Source organism: Leptonychotes weddellii, chromosome X (assembly GCF_054177405.1).
Source record: "Leptonychotes weddellii isolate Sample4059 chromosome X, ASM5417740v2, whole genome shotgun sequence".
NCBI classification, from domain to species: domain Eukaryota; kingdom Metazoa; phylum Chordata; class Mammalia; order Carnivora; family Phocidae; genus Leptonychotes; species Leptonychotes weddellii.
The window spans coordinates 11,550,121-11,566,233 of record NC_138385.1 but is presented as its reverse complement, the minus strand read 5'-3'; the positions used below and the strand labels follow the sequence as shown (position 1 = coordinate 11,566,233).

The window sequence follows — 16,113 nt, the reverse complement described above, 5'->3', positions numbered from 1 at the left end:
AAAATCACAAGCATTTGGAACAGATTAAAGAACTTATTTTGGAATTGGCTGCTCAGAAATAGAAACCTGCTTTTGGCAAAGTGTAATGTGGCTTTAGTGTATCCTGAAAAAGCCAGTGGGACAGTTCCATCCTTCAATGTATTGTTTCACATGGCTTCTGAGGGCCCTGGACGTGATACAAAAATACCTTTTAAAAGACAGGTGACTGTGAACTGTAAATAAATGATCTGTAGCAAATCTCAGGTGGTCATAAACTATGGGGATAATCTGGCCCGCACAAAGACACCACCGATCAAATGAAGCACCAAGACTCTGTCTGTAATAACATAAAAATAGTTGGTCGATTTTTATCAATTCAGTAAGAAGAAAATTAACTGCAACTTTATCATAATACACATAAAAGCTCTTTGACCTAATTTCATCATTTCTAAAACTTACCCGATTCAAACTTTTAGTTTCCTCCCAAATTTCAATGAAGTTTTCATTTTTCACTTGAGGGTTATGTCAAAACCACCTCATTAGAAGAGGTCATCCTGTCCATTGCGTTCACATGCGGTGGAACTGGTGGGCATCCACAGCCAAGGTCAGTTAAGGTCTCATGCTTTGGCCCAGAAACCATGAGAGGAACTCTCTTCAAAAATGCTTGACATGAGAATAGAATGTTTCCAAGTGTGGCTATAGTTTAGAATTAAGATTCTGTATGTAATCGAGAGGCCTTTTATTTCTACTAACTGCAGTAATATGTTACAGCAACGGTAAGAGAAAACTAAAGACTGTACTTTACAGCATTTAAAAACCAGTCTTGCAAACATCTTCCAGGTTGCCACAATGACCACCGAAGCTTTCCCAAACCTGCGGTTACTTCACTGTCCGGAAATGAGGAGCTTTGGTATCCTACATGAAGTAGTTAATTTCTCAGCACAATTTCCTTATTTATCCTAGAGCTCTTCCACAGCATCACTGCTTTCGCCCTGTCTAGGGTCCTCTGGACCCTGCTAATTTGTACAGAGATCAAGGGTTTTCATTTCAAGGTCTGGTTTTGCCATTAACTTCTGGGACCTTGTATGAAGGGGGGTACAGGAAAATTGTAAGCCGTATTATTCAAATGGTATTCCAGAAAGCCTGCAATGAGTCTAACACTATTTACGAATAATCCATAGGAACAAGGAGGGAAATATTAGCTTCGCTATTCCAGAGGACCTGGAAGGAGAGCGAGATAAGGAAAATCTTCAATCTGAGAGAAGACAATGCCCAACATCAAAGCGTACAAATGAAAGGATGACAGTCACATGAAGCATGATGGCAGCCACTCAACGTGTGGATGAAATGACAGATTAAGAACTATCCAAACCTTGTATCAGCAGTTTGACCGCTACCCATTCTCTAAAGAATTCTTCATATCTGAAAACATTCGTAACAGTATACACAGTACGCTCCAGGTGATACTTTGAAAATTCACAGATCCTGACAAAATTGTATGCAATAAGAAAAGGGACGGGGGTTTAAATTTAGGTTATTCAACTGTATTTTTCTTAAATCTGAGTACTGTTAAAATAATTTGAAGTAACTTTCTAAACCAATTGCTTGACTGAATTTAAGCAGGTGCTTCTTAAACTGCTGCTTTTTCTTCCTCTAACCAAATTTGGTTTTCTAGGCTTATGTGCAAGTAGAAAAGCGGTACAGTGTCTGTAACACATATATTTAATTATATGTGTTTAATATATATGACTAGATAATAAACGGTATATATCTATAACACAGATACTGGTTTTATGTGTGTGTGTATTTGCAAGTATATGTAATTTTAGAGAAAATAAAGCAGAGAATATTGCAATGCATTATAAGCAGTAAAGTAATTGTCACTGGTTGAAAGTTTTTGTTTCGTTGAAGCTTAAGGTCAAGTCGGTATCCTCTCTACCATACCACCAAAGGATTCATTTTACTCACTGTAAAGGGTCACCATCTACATCTCCAGATGAGTTAAGTGTTGACATCAGAACTCAGCCCCAAATTAGACAGTTTGGATATCAAAGCATGGGTAGAAACAAATGCAAATATTCTATTCTATTGCTGAAATATACGTGAACATCGAAAAATGTACGCTTCTCCTTTTCTGCCAATGAACACTTAAAACTCTATTTGGAAGTGAGGAGAAGGGGGGCTTGGAGATGTAAAAAATTGATTCCAGAACCCTGGACCCGAGTCAATTTGGAGTAGTTTCCTTATACACCAAACTTGACACAGAACCACGTGGCAGTTCTTTCTAGGTCAGAAAGACAGTTGTAAGGCAGATACCCATAATGTTGCAAAAGGGCAACTCGAAACAGGAACAAAGTCGCTTTTAGAAATCATCCCAGAGCCATTTATGCAAAAGTGTACACCAACAGCCCAAGGACAGGTGCATTTTGTCACTTCTGATGTTATTCACTGGTAAACCGCCTCACCGGTATTTGATGTGGAGGGCACCCAGGCTGATTCACAATAAGTAATTAGCATACACAGTAGGCTTCTCGAATGTCACTTTGCAAGTTGAAATGTACACAAATGGCAAAGAGCTGACCACATTTTGTGATGTGAAAAATGTCCCTGTTTGATACATGCAAAAAAGTGGGGGAAATGTCTGAAAACTCTCTCTAGACAGACGAGGTACTTTAGAGAGAGATTTGTAGCGGAGATTTTAGAGAGAGATTGGTAGCACGGATGGTGATGAACACGCTATTGACCTCAGTTTAAAGTACCGGCAAGTAGAATTTTCCAAACCTGTACTTGAGCTGCAAAGAAAGACAAACTACTCAGAGTTTCCTTGAGGCATGCATTTCACTATGGCAGAGTGCAACGGGGCGTGCATTACATGGGACGTCAGGGCCTGCTTCAGCGGACTAAGGAGATCATGAGCATTCTTCAAGCACAATGCAGAAGCTTTATGGAGTGGAGGAGAGTCAGAGAATTTGGAATCATCTTCTCATTATGTCACTTTAGAAGTGTCATTCCTCAGCCGACTGCTGTGTCAGGAATGCAAGGTGATGGGAACAGACTTGGCCAGATGTCGGCTACAGGAGCAAGCAACTTTGGCAGCCAAAATGGGGCAACGTAAGGACAGCAGCTGAAACCGGTTCCGCTGTGAGAAGCAGGAGGCTGCTCCGCGCTGGGCCCGAGATGACTGTATTATACAGTGTTCCATCTGAGCCTGCATAACACATTCACCGGCGAGCCAGGGGCCTCCTAATGCTGTCAGGGGCCGAACGACACACAGCACACCAGAGGGCAACGCACAGTCAAAAAGAAAAGAGAAAGAAAGAAGAATGAGAGAACACAAGCAAAAACACGCGTCCGTTGTGCACAAACCTTCGGGCTCTGTGTTTTCTTTGTGGTGTACTTGCTTCAGCGGGCAGCAGAAGATTTCGTGACACTTAGCACGAAAGGGGGACTCTTTTTTCTTTAATTCCGCAGATTGGATGGAATCTTGCCGTAACATAATGTATTCCTGTGTGCCAGGGGGGGCGTCATCCAGAACTGTGGTCACCACATAACAAAATGAACTCAAGTTAGAGCTTCATGAAGGCAGCGAGCGTCTCAAATCACATCTACTCCCAGGGAAGACTAAAGAAACAACATTCCTAAGAAAAGTTTCAAAGAAAAACATTTACTAGCTTGCTGATGTTATTTTGAGGGGCCGACTTTAAAATAATGAAGCCCTGGGAATAGCTTACTCGACTACATAGACCTCTGTTGCTAGCATAACGATAATTTAAGGGCGCGAAGCACAATAAAACACTTTAATACCAATAACCATATTGTATCAAAATAAACACCAAGGAGCGCTCACACGTTTCAATTTAAGATATAATAGAAATATTTGCAGGTTGAACTGGCCGAGGTCCACCAATTATCAGTATATTTGTTGACGTTTCTTTCCATGGTCTGCTCCCCCAGAAGAACCTGACTTTAGCGCAACATATACCCAGTCAGACCAAAGATTCAAGGGCGTTGCTCTTAAATCTTTGATTTTCAAAGAGAACTGGGGCTGTTGCAGACAGTCTTCAGATATTCAGGACCCCTTAATGAGGGCAAGAAATTCTACTTGCGAGCCTCACAATCAACCCTGGATCTGGATCAAAGACCTACCTGGTTGAACAGTGGGAGAGCGGGACCTGGTTCACCAAAATTGCCCTTAGATAGATCCCAAGCCCCTCTCAGCTAGCTCACCTTTTCTTTCCAGACCCTTTCTGCATTTCCTAAGCAAGACTGTGAACGTCTAGCGCTTTTTCCCTGCAAAAACACGTGGTCTGATTTTAAAGGGTCCCCACCGCAACATTCTTAAGCCTGAAAACCACCCACCAAGAGGGGGGGGGAGGGGGAGAGGTGCAAATTTGATCTGCATTTGCAGAAAAAAACAGGGAACTGACCCCAGAATTGATTTTTTTCTTTCTCTTTCACACCCTTCCCAATGAGGCCATTCCATTTTGCCAGGAGTGAGTCAGTGCCTGTAAAGCTGTGATTAATGGCATGCTGACTCATGCTACTCCCCCAAATGCATACACTCAGCATGCATTTAGAAGGACCCGAACCACCAGCAACCTTCTTATCAGGAGAATAACACTGTGGTGTTTGTAAAATATAAACAGCTTATGGTTGAAATTTGGTGGGACCTGAAGCTTCTGTGTTTGGCAAAACGTTCCCAGCTCATTGGCTGGGATTTTAATGACCTTTAAGAACTATCTTTCATGTTGGGGTAAAAAAAAAAAAAAGGTATAAAAACCAACAAAACTTTTAAATGAGCATTATGAGTTTAGAACAAGTTCTTGATAGATGGCTTGTATGTGTAATTGTTGTCTTCCTTTATAAGTCATTAAATTATGCAAGAAGGTGATGAATATTTTAGTCAGCTCTCTATTTTCCTCTAGCATTCAGCAGCAGTAATCAAAAATATTATATAGGCACACCATCACAGTTTTTCCTGGCAGAGAGTCCCCTTCATCTACTAGGAATATGACTATAACTCCATAGAATCTCGTTGTGAAATGCACATCTTTGCTAGCAACAGCTGCTATTCAAAACATTTGCAACCATTTCCTGCTATGAGCAGAGAGTTAGGATAATACAGACACTTATCAAATTCCAGCATCACAGCTGAAGACCAATTCTGGTTTTACCACCCAAAATATTTAAAGAAAACCTCCTAAACTTGGAACTCTTTAAAAAAAGAAACTCCCATGATTACCTAGAAGGTAAGAAATTCCATTTTCACGCACTGTGTATAAGAAACATACTTTAAGATGAAAGGACAATTGGAGGATTAAGAAGAAAAGAACAACTTTTTGATAATACATAGGGAAGCTGTCATTCAGAAGCACTTGATAAACATCAGGAAATTGTCTTCCACTCTCATTTTTCAATACCAACAATGACGTCACAAATGGGCATTTCTGGAGATTAATGGCGGACTGTAGCTAATAGCCTTTTGCTGACTCTCTAGCCATCAGCTTTTCCCAGCTGGTCATTAATTCCCAGAAAATGCCTTGCGCTGCCATCATTATTGTTTAATTAGATACAACTGGTTATCTGTAACATACAACAAAATTCTAATAAATGCGACACGCTGACCGATACAAGAACCAGCCCCCAAATTCATCATGATGGGGAAAGCACGAGGGTCACAAAAGTGCAGGATAACTGCTTTCCACAAAATTCTCTCTCCTGTTCTTTCTTCAAATTGAATTCAGCAAGTGCAAAAGGTGCCAAGATGAGAGCATTTAAGGAGCCATGTGAGTAATAACCACAGGCATAGAACATTTCCTTGGAAATTGTGAACATCTGGGAGTTAATGGCTCAGCTTTGGGTCTCAGGCTGTCTCTACTCGATGCCCCGAACATCAGTCAGTTCAGGCAAAACAGAAAAAAAGCCAACCTATCAACCAGAAGTGACGTTGTATAGGCAACACCTCACTTGGGTCTATAAAATTTCTGAACTTGAGCATATTCTACGTGAAAACTTAAAACTATTATATCAAATCCATTTATTCCCAGGGCTCCCTCAGCTAAGACAGGGGCTCTATGTGCAATGGCAGCAACCAGAATGGCAGGGGACTTCCCACAGGACCCCAGCACTAGGGCAGGTGGGCACCTTAATTCTACTCTAAAAGAGGGATGAGGATGCAGATCTTTCAAGGAGTATTAGCTCTACAAAAGGGAGAGGAGGCTGGTAAAGTAGCCAGCTCGTCAAAACAGAAAAAAAGAATGTGCTGCTTCTTTCCCCGGCTTCGTCCAATGTTTCTGCCGTTTTTCTCCTTCTAGTGCATTCCCTTCTTGCACATGACCTCTATCCTCTGAAAACTCCTCCTCCTTCTGTTCATTTGAGCCATTTGTCCACATTTATGCAAAGACTCCTGCTGCCCTCCCCAACAATAGATATATACAATCTCGGAGGGAGACAAACGACTCCAGTGATTGGGAAGACAGTGGATTTACAACGAAGCCTCCTCCAGGTTTAGAGGCCCAACTTGACTCTTCCAGGCAAATAAGACGGTAAGAGTGGCTCATGGTTGATTTCTGGACCGTGAGGCCCCATGCTCTGAGGAAGGTTGCTGAGCCCCACGACAACGGCTACCGAGGGGTAGGGCTCTGCTGGGAAATTGCACCCACATAGTCAGTGCCCTTGGCCTTGATCACCCAGCCCGCCTCCTTGGGATTGCAAAGTCCCACAGGAGTGAGCAACAGTTGGGAGAAGACAAGTGCACGCATGCAAATCCACACATCCAGACACGCAGACACTGGCAGGTGGCATACTCAGACATGGAGGTGACAAGAATAAGTGACTTTAGGGGGGAGGGTGATTGTTATTAGCACAATTTATGAAAGAACTAGGGCCTGTTATAAAAGGTGTTCTATTGACTAACCGTTTAGGTGGGCAAGCCTGCATCAAGAATTGGTTTCCCAATGGCAGCACTGGATTGGCACTAAACCATCCCCACTCTCCTCTGGGTCTCTCGGTAATCACCAAAATCAAGGACAGGGGTAGCGGGAGCAGTTATGGCAAGGGAAGGGGGTTTAAGTCTAAGCCTGATGACCTCGCCTAAGCTACTCATGTTCACAGAGATACAGTATTCCCTTTTCCAACTAGACATAGAGAAAGCAAGAATCTATAGCAAAACTTAATCACCGATAAAAAATCATCCCAATGTAATGTACCTTTTAAATGTGTTTTTAATTAATGAAGTTAACATTTATCCCTATTTTTTTTTTAAAAATCCAGCTGTTTTACTCTATAACTTTTACCAGTAAATATAACAGTGGCTACATAAAACAGCTACACAAATATTTAGTAGTATCACAAACACTACAACGTCGTCCTCCATGTCATTCCAGACAAAATTTCTTTAGAGATTATTAAGTGCAACCCCTTTGTCTTAAAACATAAGGAAAATAAAGCTCAGGAAGGGGACGTGCCTTGACAAGTCACAGAGTTATTGGAAAAGCCCAGCCCGGAAGCCAGGATTTCAGTGTGTTTACCAGCAAATCTAAAGTAAGACTGCTTTGTACACTGTATATTAAAAAGGGATTGGGCTCTTCAGTATGACTTAGCTTAAAAGATTACCCCTGCCCCCAACAAAGTGTTCTTTCTTCATTCAAAGATGGAAAAGCAACCAGAGACAGCCTAGGAAACTATTTAGACAATGCCACGTAGGCACCTGCCCCCTCACCAAGTCACTGTGATTCGCAAGGTTTGCTGGCTTCAAGCTGGAAGCAGTTAACAAGCCCTCACTTATTTGATGATGCTGTTTTTTGCTTTCAAATGAACTCTTCACAGAGATGACTCGACATACTTAATTAATGATACATGATTTTAAATCAAAGCGAATCTGAGATCACCAGGACAATGGAAATGAAATGATTGGAACTACCAATCAAAGTTATTCGACATGTATTAGTGACTCCAAGAAGCAAATACATAAAAACACCTATGAATCAGAAAATGTGGCAAAATACACACATTATCAAATGTCCTCACATAATGAGAAAAAAGTGAGAAGAAAATCGAGTAATTGGAGCAAATTACCCTTCCATGTCACTGGGCACCTGTCATGCTGAAAAGTACATTCAACCACAGGGTGAGTTACCTCAAGACCTCCATTTTGCCTTCTGGCTAACTGCCTGTTACTTATCTGTATATGATATTTAAGCTTTACTGCCATAGTGGATACGATCAAGATGGCAGGTTTAAATGTAAACGAGTAACTTAAGTAATTCACTTAAAAGAATCGACTACTAATGATCAACATAAAAACAACTTTAAAACACTTCTAGAAATTTCAGTTACCTTCTTCTTTACAACCTCCCCCATCTCCATTCAGCGCCCTCAACCGCGATTAGGACTTCCTCCAAATTTTGTTTGTTCCGGCTCTTTTGTTCTTCCCATGGTAGAATGAAATGCAAACTCTCTATCATGGTGGCTTCCCACCTCCTCAACTCCATCAATGCCTCTCTTCTTCTTACTCACACTAGATTCTTCCATTAGTATCTAGAATATGGTAGGCATTTTCCTGCCTGAAGGCCTTATACTTGCTATTCACTATGACTCCCCCTTTATGTTCTTCCAGGTTCTACTTAAATGTCACCTCCTCAGACATGTCTTCTCAGCTACCTTAGGTAGGTCTGGACTTGTCACAACTATAATTTTTATTTATTTTTTATTTTTTTAAAGATTTTATTTATTCATTTGAGACACAGAGATACAGAGAGAGAGAAAAAAAAAGCATGAGCAGGGAGAGAGGCAGAGGCAGAGGGAGAAGCAGGCTCCTCGCTGAGCCAGGAGCCCGATGTGGGGCTCGATCCCAGGACCCTGGGATCATGACCTGAGCTGAAGGCAGACGCTTAACCATCTGAGCCACCCAGGCGCCCCATCACAACTATAATTTTTAAATGCATGTATGTATGCACATATGCATGTGTCTCATCTCATTCTCCCCACAAGAATACAAACTCTCTCAAGCAGGAACATTATTTGTCTCATTTATCACTCTATAGCTTTTTGGTTATCATTATAAGCTTTTACTGGAAAGTTAGGTTGATAATTATTTTCATTATTTAATTTATTTTAATTTAATTTTATTTAATTATTTTCATCAATTATACCCTGTAATTATTTTCATATATCTTTCATATGTCTTTCCTCCACGATTTGAATGTAAGCTCCCAGAGGGCAAGAACCATGTCTTTCGGTATCATCTTTGCTTTCCCTAATGGCCCACAATGTTTTGCACGTGGTAGCTTTGCATGCATAAGATCACTCCCCTCTAAGGATAATCATGCCTACCCTGAAAGCATGTGCTAAGAAGAAGGGTTCATAAATGGAAGGGGTTCAGCACATTGCCTGGCCGTTGGCAGGCACACAGTGGTAGCAGCCATGGAAGAAATGCTGTCTGGGACGGAGATGACACTGTTGAGCACTACACTCTGGTAGTTAGGAAACCAGGAACCCCCACTCTGACTCACCACTGACCTTCTGGGTGACCTCTGAGCCTCAATCTTTCCATTTCAAAAATAAGTGATGGGTACTAGGCCAAGGTTTCTCAACATTGGCACTTTTGACATTTGGGGCTAGATAATTCTTTGTTTTGAGAGGCTGTTCTGTGCACCAAAGGATGTTTAGCAGCATCCCTGGCCTCTACCACACTAGGTGCCAGGAGCATCCCCCCACCCCGGCCAAGTTGTGACAACCAAAACTGTCTCATATTGCCAAATATCCCTCGCTCGCAGGATGAAGACAAAATCACCTTAGCTGAGAATCGCTGGACTTGATGATGGGTAAAGCCCCTCTGGTTTAGAAACCTCTTTGTAAAGAATAAGCACCGGGGTGCCTGGGTGGCTCAGTCGTTAAGCGTCTGCCTTCGGCTCAGGTCATGATCCCAGGGTCCTGGGATCGAGCCCCGCATCGGGCTCCCCGCTCGGCGGGAGGCCTGCTTCTCCCTCTCCCACTCCCCCCTGCTTGTGTTCCCTCTCTCGCTGTGTCTCTCTCTGTCAGATAAATAAATAAAATCTTCAAAAAAAAAAAAAAAAAGAAAAGAAAAGAAAAAGCACCAATCCTGGAAGTCCCTCTGTGACCCTAGGAGATGCTCAGCATCCTGCAAGGACTCAGCTATTCCATTTGGGGAATGAATACTACCCCACACAGTCTGGACCAGAAAGAGAGGAAAATGCACCGGGGAGCATGCCAATCACCTAGGCAACAGAAAGCCTTTGGCGAGATGTAAAGCACTACGGCTACACATCAGCGGGGTCATTACTCAGCCTAGGGAAAGCTTTGTCCCGTGAATGGGGACACTGGGCAGCACCAATGGCGAGCAACTTCAGGCACCTGCTGTGAATAATAGGTGGGGCCCAGCCAACCAAAGACCTGGCTCAGGTGGGGATGAGAGGTAAGAAGAGGAGGCTGGGAAACCCTCTCTGACCTTATCCAGGGAGCTTTCTTGAAGCCTGGCCTTCCCATCTTCTAAAGGCCCAAGTCACCAGGGAGGATGCTTCCTCCTACTGAAGACAGAAATGAGTCCGTTAACAAGAAAAGTGGCAGCTTCCGCCGGCAGAGCAGAGTGTGATTTTGGAGGTCCTGTGCCCCTGCATGAATGACCTATATTTCATCCCCGCTGCAATTTCGAGCATGTGAGAGAGAAAGAGCAAGGCCACAGAGAAGTACATTCCACCTAAGAATACTGGGTCTTGCTCCATCTCAATGGTACAATCAGAGGAGTTGTCACCAGCCTGTTACTTGCACGTTTTCCAGCTTTATGTCATTGCATTCCCCTGCCATGCACCCTGCTCAAGTCCCAGCCAAACTGAAGCGTCTATCACACTCCCCTAGAAGGCTTGTGGAGGCACAGATGCCTGGGCCCCCTCCCTCAGAGTTTCTGATGGAGGTGGTCGGGGCTGGAGCGTGAGTATTGGCATCTCTAACAAGTTCCTAAGTGCTGCAGCCGCTGGGCAAGGATCACAGGTGGAGAACGACGGCCCCAGCTGTTCGTTTTGCCTCTCGCAGCCAGCCGCATTCTCCTCGGCCCAGTGCAAGCGCAGCCTAAACCAGTGGTTCTCAGCGGTGCTGGTGCTTTAGTGTGACTGGGGAAACTCTGAAAAAATAAGATGCCCATGGTGCCACACCAGATCAATTAAACCAGAATCTCTGGGCTGGGGCCAGAGCACTGGTAGGTTTCCAAGCTCCTCAGCTGATCCAAGTGCACAGCTAGGGTTGAGAAGGACTATTTTAAGCCTTTCCACACTATCCCAGTGAAAAGTCCTCTTTCCTCCTTGGAGGGCAGGCTCTGGCCCCCAGTCATCTTACTATTTCCATTTCCTTCCACATCTCAGCCCAGCGTTGCCACATACAAAATTGTACAGCAGTCCAGATCTCCACATAGCAGCCCCATTCCAGCTTGAGCAACTATGGTGGTTTGTCCATAGCTCTACCATAGCATTAATCCACCCCTGCCCTCTGTTCTCATGACTTTTTTTCAAAATGACTCTCTCACCAGTCAGTTTTGTTGAATTGAGTCAAACCAAGCTTTATTCTATAGACACCCGTCAAGGCCAATGTCTTGGGCTGGTGAGAACATGAGTCTTTGGCCTGAAGCCAGCCCATGATACTTCATCTCGCTACCCTGGTCCTTCCTCATCAGCTCCTCATCCTCAGGGTCCACACAGCTATTTCAAACTTTACATATGCTACAGTCTCAACCACAGCACAATCTAAGCTCACAGTCACAAAACAAAACGGTGCCAAGAATTCATTGGGAACTCTGTTGGTGATTGGCTAAATATGCTGGCCCTTCCTTTCTTGACAACACACAATAAGGGATTTGGGCTCCATTTCCCAGAAATTGCTTCCTTGAACCCCGTAATTCAGGGGTTCTCTACCCTAGCTGAATCAGAATCATCTGGGGAGCTTTTATAAAATGCTCACCTCTAGAGATTCTCATTCAATTGGTCCCATAGTGGGGTATGCGTCTTGATAGGCCTTAAAAAGCTTCTCAGGTGTTTCTAAGGTGCAGCTAGGATGGCAAACCAATGTGGCTAATTGAGGCAACAAGAGAAAAATTAAAGCCACAAGTGTAAGCACGATTAACTGCAAAGATGTTTTTCTGAGCAAAGAAGGAAGGGCTCTAAAGAAACGAGGACTTTCAAGTGCTAGGCCCCTTAATTAAGTAAGGAATACAAATGGATCCGACAAGGAGAAAGTTTCAAAAACCTTAGGGAATTCAGCAGGGTGTATTGGCAAAGGCCTTAATCAATCTGTCCTGGTTTCAAATCCCAGCTCTGAGACCATAAGTGGTCTCCACAGTGTGGCCTTGGGCTTAGTTTCTTCACCCATAATATGGGATGACAGCTGTTCGTAAAGGAGGGCCCCGAACCAGCCACACAGATATCACATAGGAACTTGTTAGAAATGCAGGCTCTTAGCCTCACCAAGTTCAAACCAACAGAATCAGAATCTGTCTTTTCAGAACATTCTGAGGTGACCTCTGCACACCTTGAAGTCGAGACACGCCGAGAACAGTGGCTGGTGCACAGTGGGGACTCCGTCTGGGTTCATTCCCCTCTCTCCCGAGGCCAAACAACTATTTGGGCAGCACGTCAATGTATATTCGTGGCAACCCTGCCACGGGACAGAGGAAAGAGCTCTAGACTTGGGAGACCCCTGCCACGTCGGCCATGACCTTGAGCACGTCCGTTTTCATCTTTTACAGATGACCAAATTGAATCACAGTGTTCAACAGGGCTGTTTTAAGAATTAAAAGAGATGATGTGGGTGGAAGCATCCAGCACAATGCCTAGCCCCTTGATAGGTACTCCCTATGCACAAAGGACTCCCTGAGTATTGACTGAGGCTGAATCCAAGTTAACACGGAAGTGCCTTTCCCAAGCAAAACATGTCAACCACCTACATTCTTGCTAGTCTCCACAAGGCTTCACACAACCTTCATTTTAGTTTTCTAACCAAAGCAGGGGAATTGGCCTGCAGGAGAAAAAAAAAGATGGCTGTACCGCTCACAGAGCAGTAAATTGGCAAATGGTATTTCTTCCGGAATGACACTGGCATTTCTTCAAAATGTTTGAGACTGGCTTCCTTAAAACATTTTATTTGGTCTCACTCATTTTGTTTTTAATGCAGAGTGCTTCTGGCCACAATGTCTTAAAGACTGAAACTCTAGGGGCACCTGGGTGGTTCAGTCGGGTTGAGCGTCCGACTCCTGGTATCAGCTCAGGTCATGATCTTCCAGTCGTAGGACCGAGCCCCGCATCAGTCTCTGCGCTCAGCATGGAGTCTGCTTCAGATTCTCTCTCCCTCTCCCTCAAATAAATAAAATCTTAAAAAAAAAAAGACTGAAACTCTAGGCAGCCCATAAAGATTGCTGCACCATGGACTCCAGGCACTACTTCTGCATCAAATTCTGCCTCTCCCTCCATGCATAAACAGGGAGGCCAGGGCTTCATTCAGTAAGTGGCCTTTCCCTTCAGACACAATAAGCTAAGGGGACGGTTCCCATATAACTCACTGCCTGATGCATGTGTGTTCCAGCCAGCCTGGCTGTGTGTGTCTCTCTCTCTCTCTCTCTCTCTCTGTGTGTGTGTGTGTGTGTGTGTGTGTGTCTGAGGCGTTGCTTTTAATGCCTTTGCTTTTAATAAATGTCAGTACGGGCACTCGGGCTAGGCTCACAAAATGATGTCATGGCTCCTCATGGCAACCGCCTGAAATCTCCTCAGCCTTTGAGCTTAAGACCTTTCTTGGGCAACAGCACAGGCTAAATTGCTATGGAAAGCCTATTTTCTGTCAATCTTTTCCATTTTTAGAGCATTAAATCTCAGACGACTGGGGTTTCCTCACCAATATACTAGAGAGCACACTCACAAGCCCCACACCCACGTCCTCCTAGGAAATGCGCTCAGCGACACCATACTTCTTCACACGGCACGCTTAACGAGTCCTGCCCTACTCATTGTCATTATTTCCCTCACGTTCTTATTTCATGTTTTGAAAGCTAATCCCTGATACAAATCTCCTGGTTGCTCCAAGTCTCCGGGGATGTCTTTAGAGCTCAGGAAACCCCACTTTACCGGCTCTGTTGACAGCCAGGAATTCCTTGGTCCTGGTGATCATAACTGGAAAGCAATATTACAATGCTGCCTAAAAATTATGACTGGGAGAGTGATGAATGCCATCAAACTCACCTCTGCCTCTCCCTATATCCCCCCAAATGGTATCTAAGTAGCAAACTCATTGTACTTTCTTAGTCAGGAAATAGTACCCTTATTTTCAAGCAAAGAGGGTTCCCTTATTTCCCCTTCTTGCTGGTGTTCTGTGGCCATATATGTCTCTATCACCTTTTGGCACTCCTTCCACCAAGGGGACATGGACGAAAGTTCACTCAAGTCCATTAGCACCCCGTCATGACTGACCCTTTGGCAGGAACCATAAAGCAAATACCAACATTTGGGCTGATCTATAAAAACCACTTTTCAGAAACAACAAAAAACGCCTCTGTCATCATGGCTGTGTGCTACCTGGCATTCTACGTCACGTGGCTGTGCCAGGGATTCGAGAAACAGTAAAGGAGAAAAAAGGCCCAGGAACAGAGGGAGGAGAAGGCTCCTCCAATTGATCAAGACGTGTGTCCTGGCAGGTCTCGTTTCATTTAAAACATGCACTGGTTACATCCTTCTCTCCTTAGTTAGTGACAAACTGTACTCAAGCTCATCAAAAGGCAGTTAGTTCAGTTCAGCTGCAACATCATATTCATCAGCATGCAAGCTCAAATAGGCCTCAACAGCTCCAGGAAATGCAGTTCTCACCTACATGCTGCAGAAGAATTCTTCCCCCTTAGATAGTTATGAGAGGCACATTTTTAGCTAATGGAAAGCATTACAACAAAGTTCCCAATGACAATAGCCGAGATACAGAAAAAAATTCTAAAAAAGCAACAATCCAATTCAATGAGCACTCTTCTTTGCACTCATGTCTGCCACAGTTTCTGACTCCCCATTCAGTAAATAGAGCTGGTGTTTCTTCTCAGGAGGGCTGTCCCTGGTAGGAATTACAGATGGGGGAAGATACTGTGCCAGGTTAGAACCCACTCTAAATTTGTTTGAATTTCGAAGCACATGGTATTTGAGTTTGTTTACTCTTGGCAGCACTTCTGTTTAAGAAAAAGGCATTACAATTATTTTAAATGCCTCAAGCCATCAAATGTCCTTAAAATAGCATTTAATGATTTAGGTGTAAATGAATCATAAACACTTAGATTAAACTTCCTCCTCATTCCCTACAAACCCAGCTGGTTAAGTAAGGTTTTAACAAAAGAGCACTCAGCCTGCTTCATCCTTTTCAAGGTAAGGTCATCGGAGGCGGGCTCCAAGCTGGGTCTGGTGCTCACGTTTAAAACATTAGGAGTACTCACATTATATTTTTTAAAGGAGTAAAATAGAGTGCCTGGTGTCTACTATGCACTTTCACATATCATTTCTAACATCCACAACAACCCCATGAGACAAGTATCCTTATTGTCCCCACTCGGCACAGAGGAAACTCCATGTCAGAGAGGCTAAGGAACAGGTCCAGAATAACCCAGCTATCAAGATGCACAGTGGGATTCAAACCCAGGTCTTCATGTTGCTACAGCCTACACTCTTACTCACAATACCATATCTGATAATCATTTGTATATCTGGTAGGCAAGATAATGGCCCCTCAAAGATGTCCACATCCTAATCCCTGGAATCTGTGACTATGTACCTTAAGGCAGCAGAGGTATTTAAGGTTGCTAAGCAGTTGACCTGTAGATCGAGATAAGCCTAGATTGTCCAGGTGGTTCCAGTGTAGTCAAATGAGCTCTTAAAAGCAAAAGAGGGAGGCAGAAGAGTGGGGCAGTGAAATGAAAAAGAAGAGGCAGGACAGATTAAAAGTACGAGAGGACCCAACCTACTGTTGCTGGCTTTTAATACTGAGGAAGGAGGCCATGAGCTAAGGACCCACATAGCCTGTAGAAGCTGGGAACGGCCCTCGTTCCCAGGGATCAATCCCAAGGAAACAGGGATCTCCATGCTACCAGGAACTGAACTCTGTTAACAACCC

General features: G+C 43.7%; 1 protein-coding gene across 5 annotated transcripts in view; it reads right to left on the bottom strand.

The window, feature by feature from the left end:
- FGF13 (fibroblast growth factor 13) overlaps nucleotides 1–16,113 on the bottom strand; it is a 486,720-nt gene that overhangs the window by 184,098 nt on the left and 286,509 nt on the right. For 4 of the 5 annotated variants that reach the window (XM_081808186.1, XM_081808184.1, XM_081808182.1 and 1 more), the window contains exon 3: nucleotides 3,346–3,513. The exons of the other annotated variant lie outside the window; for it this stretch is intronic. In XM_081808186.1, coding sequence (XP_081664312.1) covers nucleotides 3,346–3,513 — 168 coding nt within the window. The remainder of the gene's footprint in view (nucleotides 1–3,345; nucleotides 3,514–16,113) is intronic. 5 annotated transcript variants of the gene reach the window in all.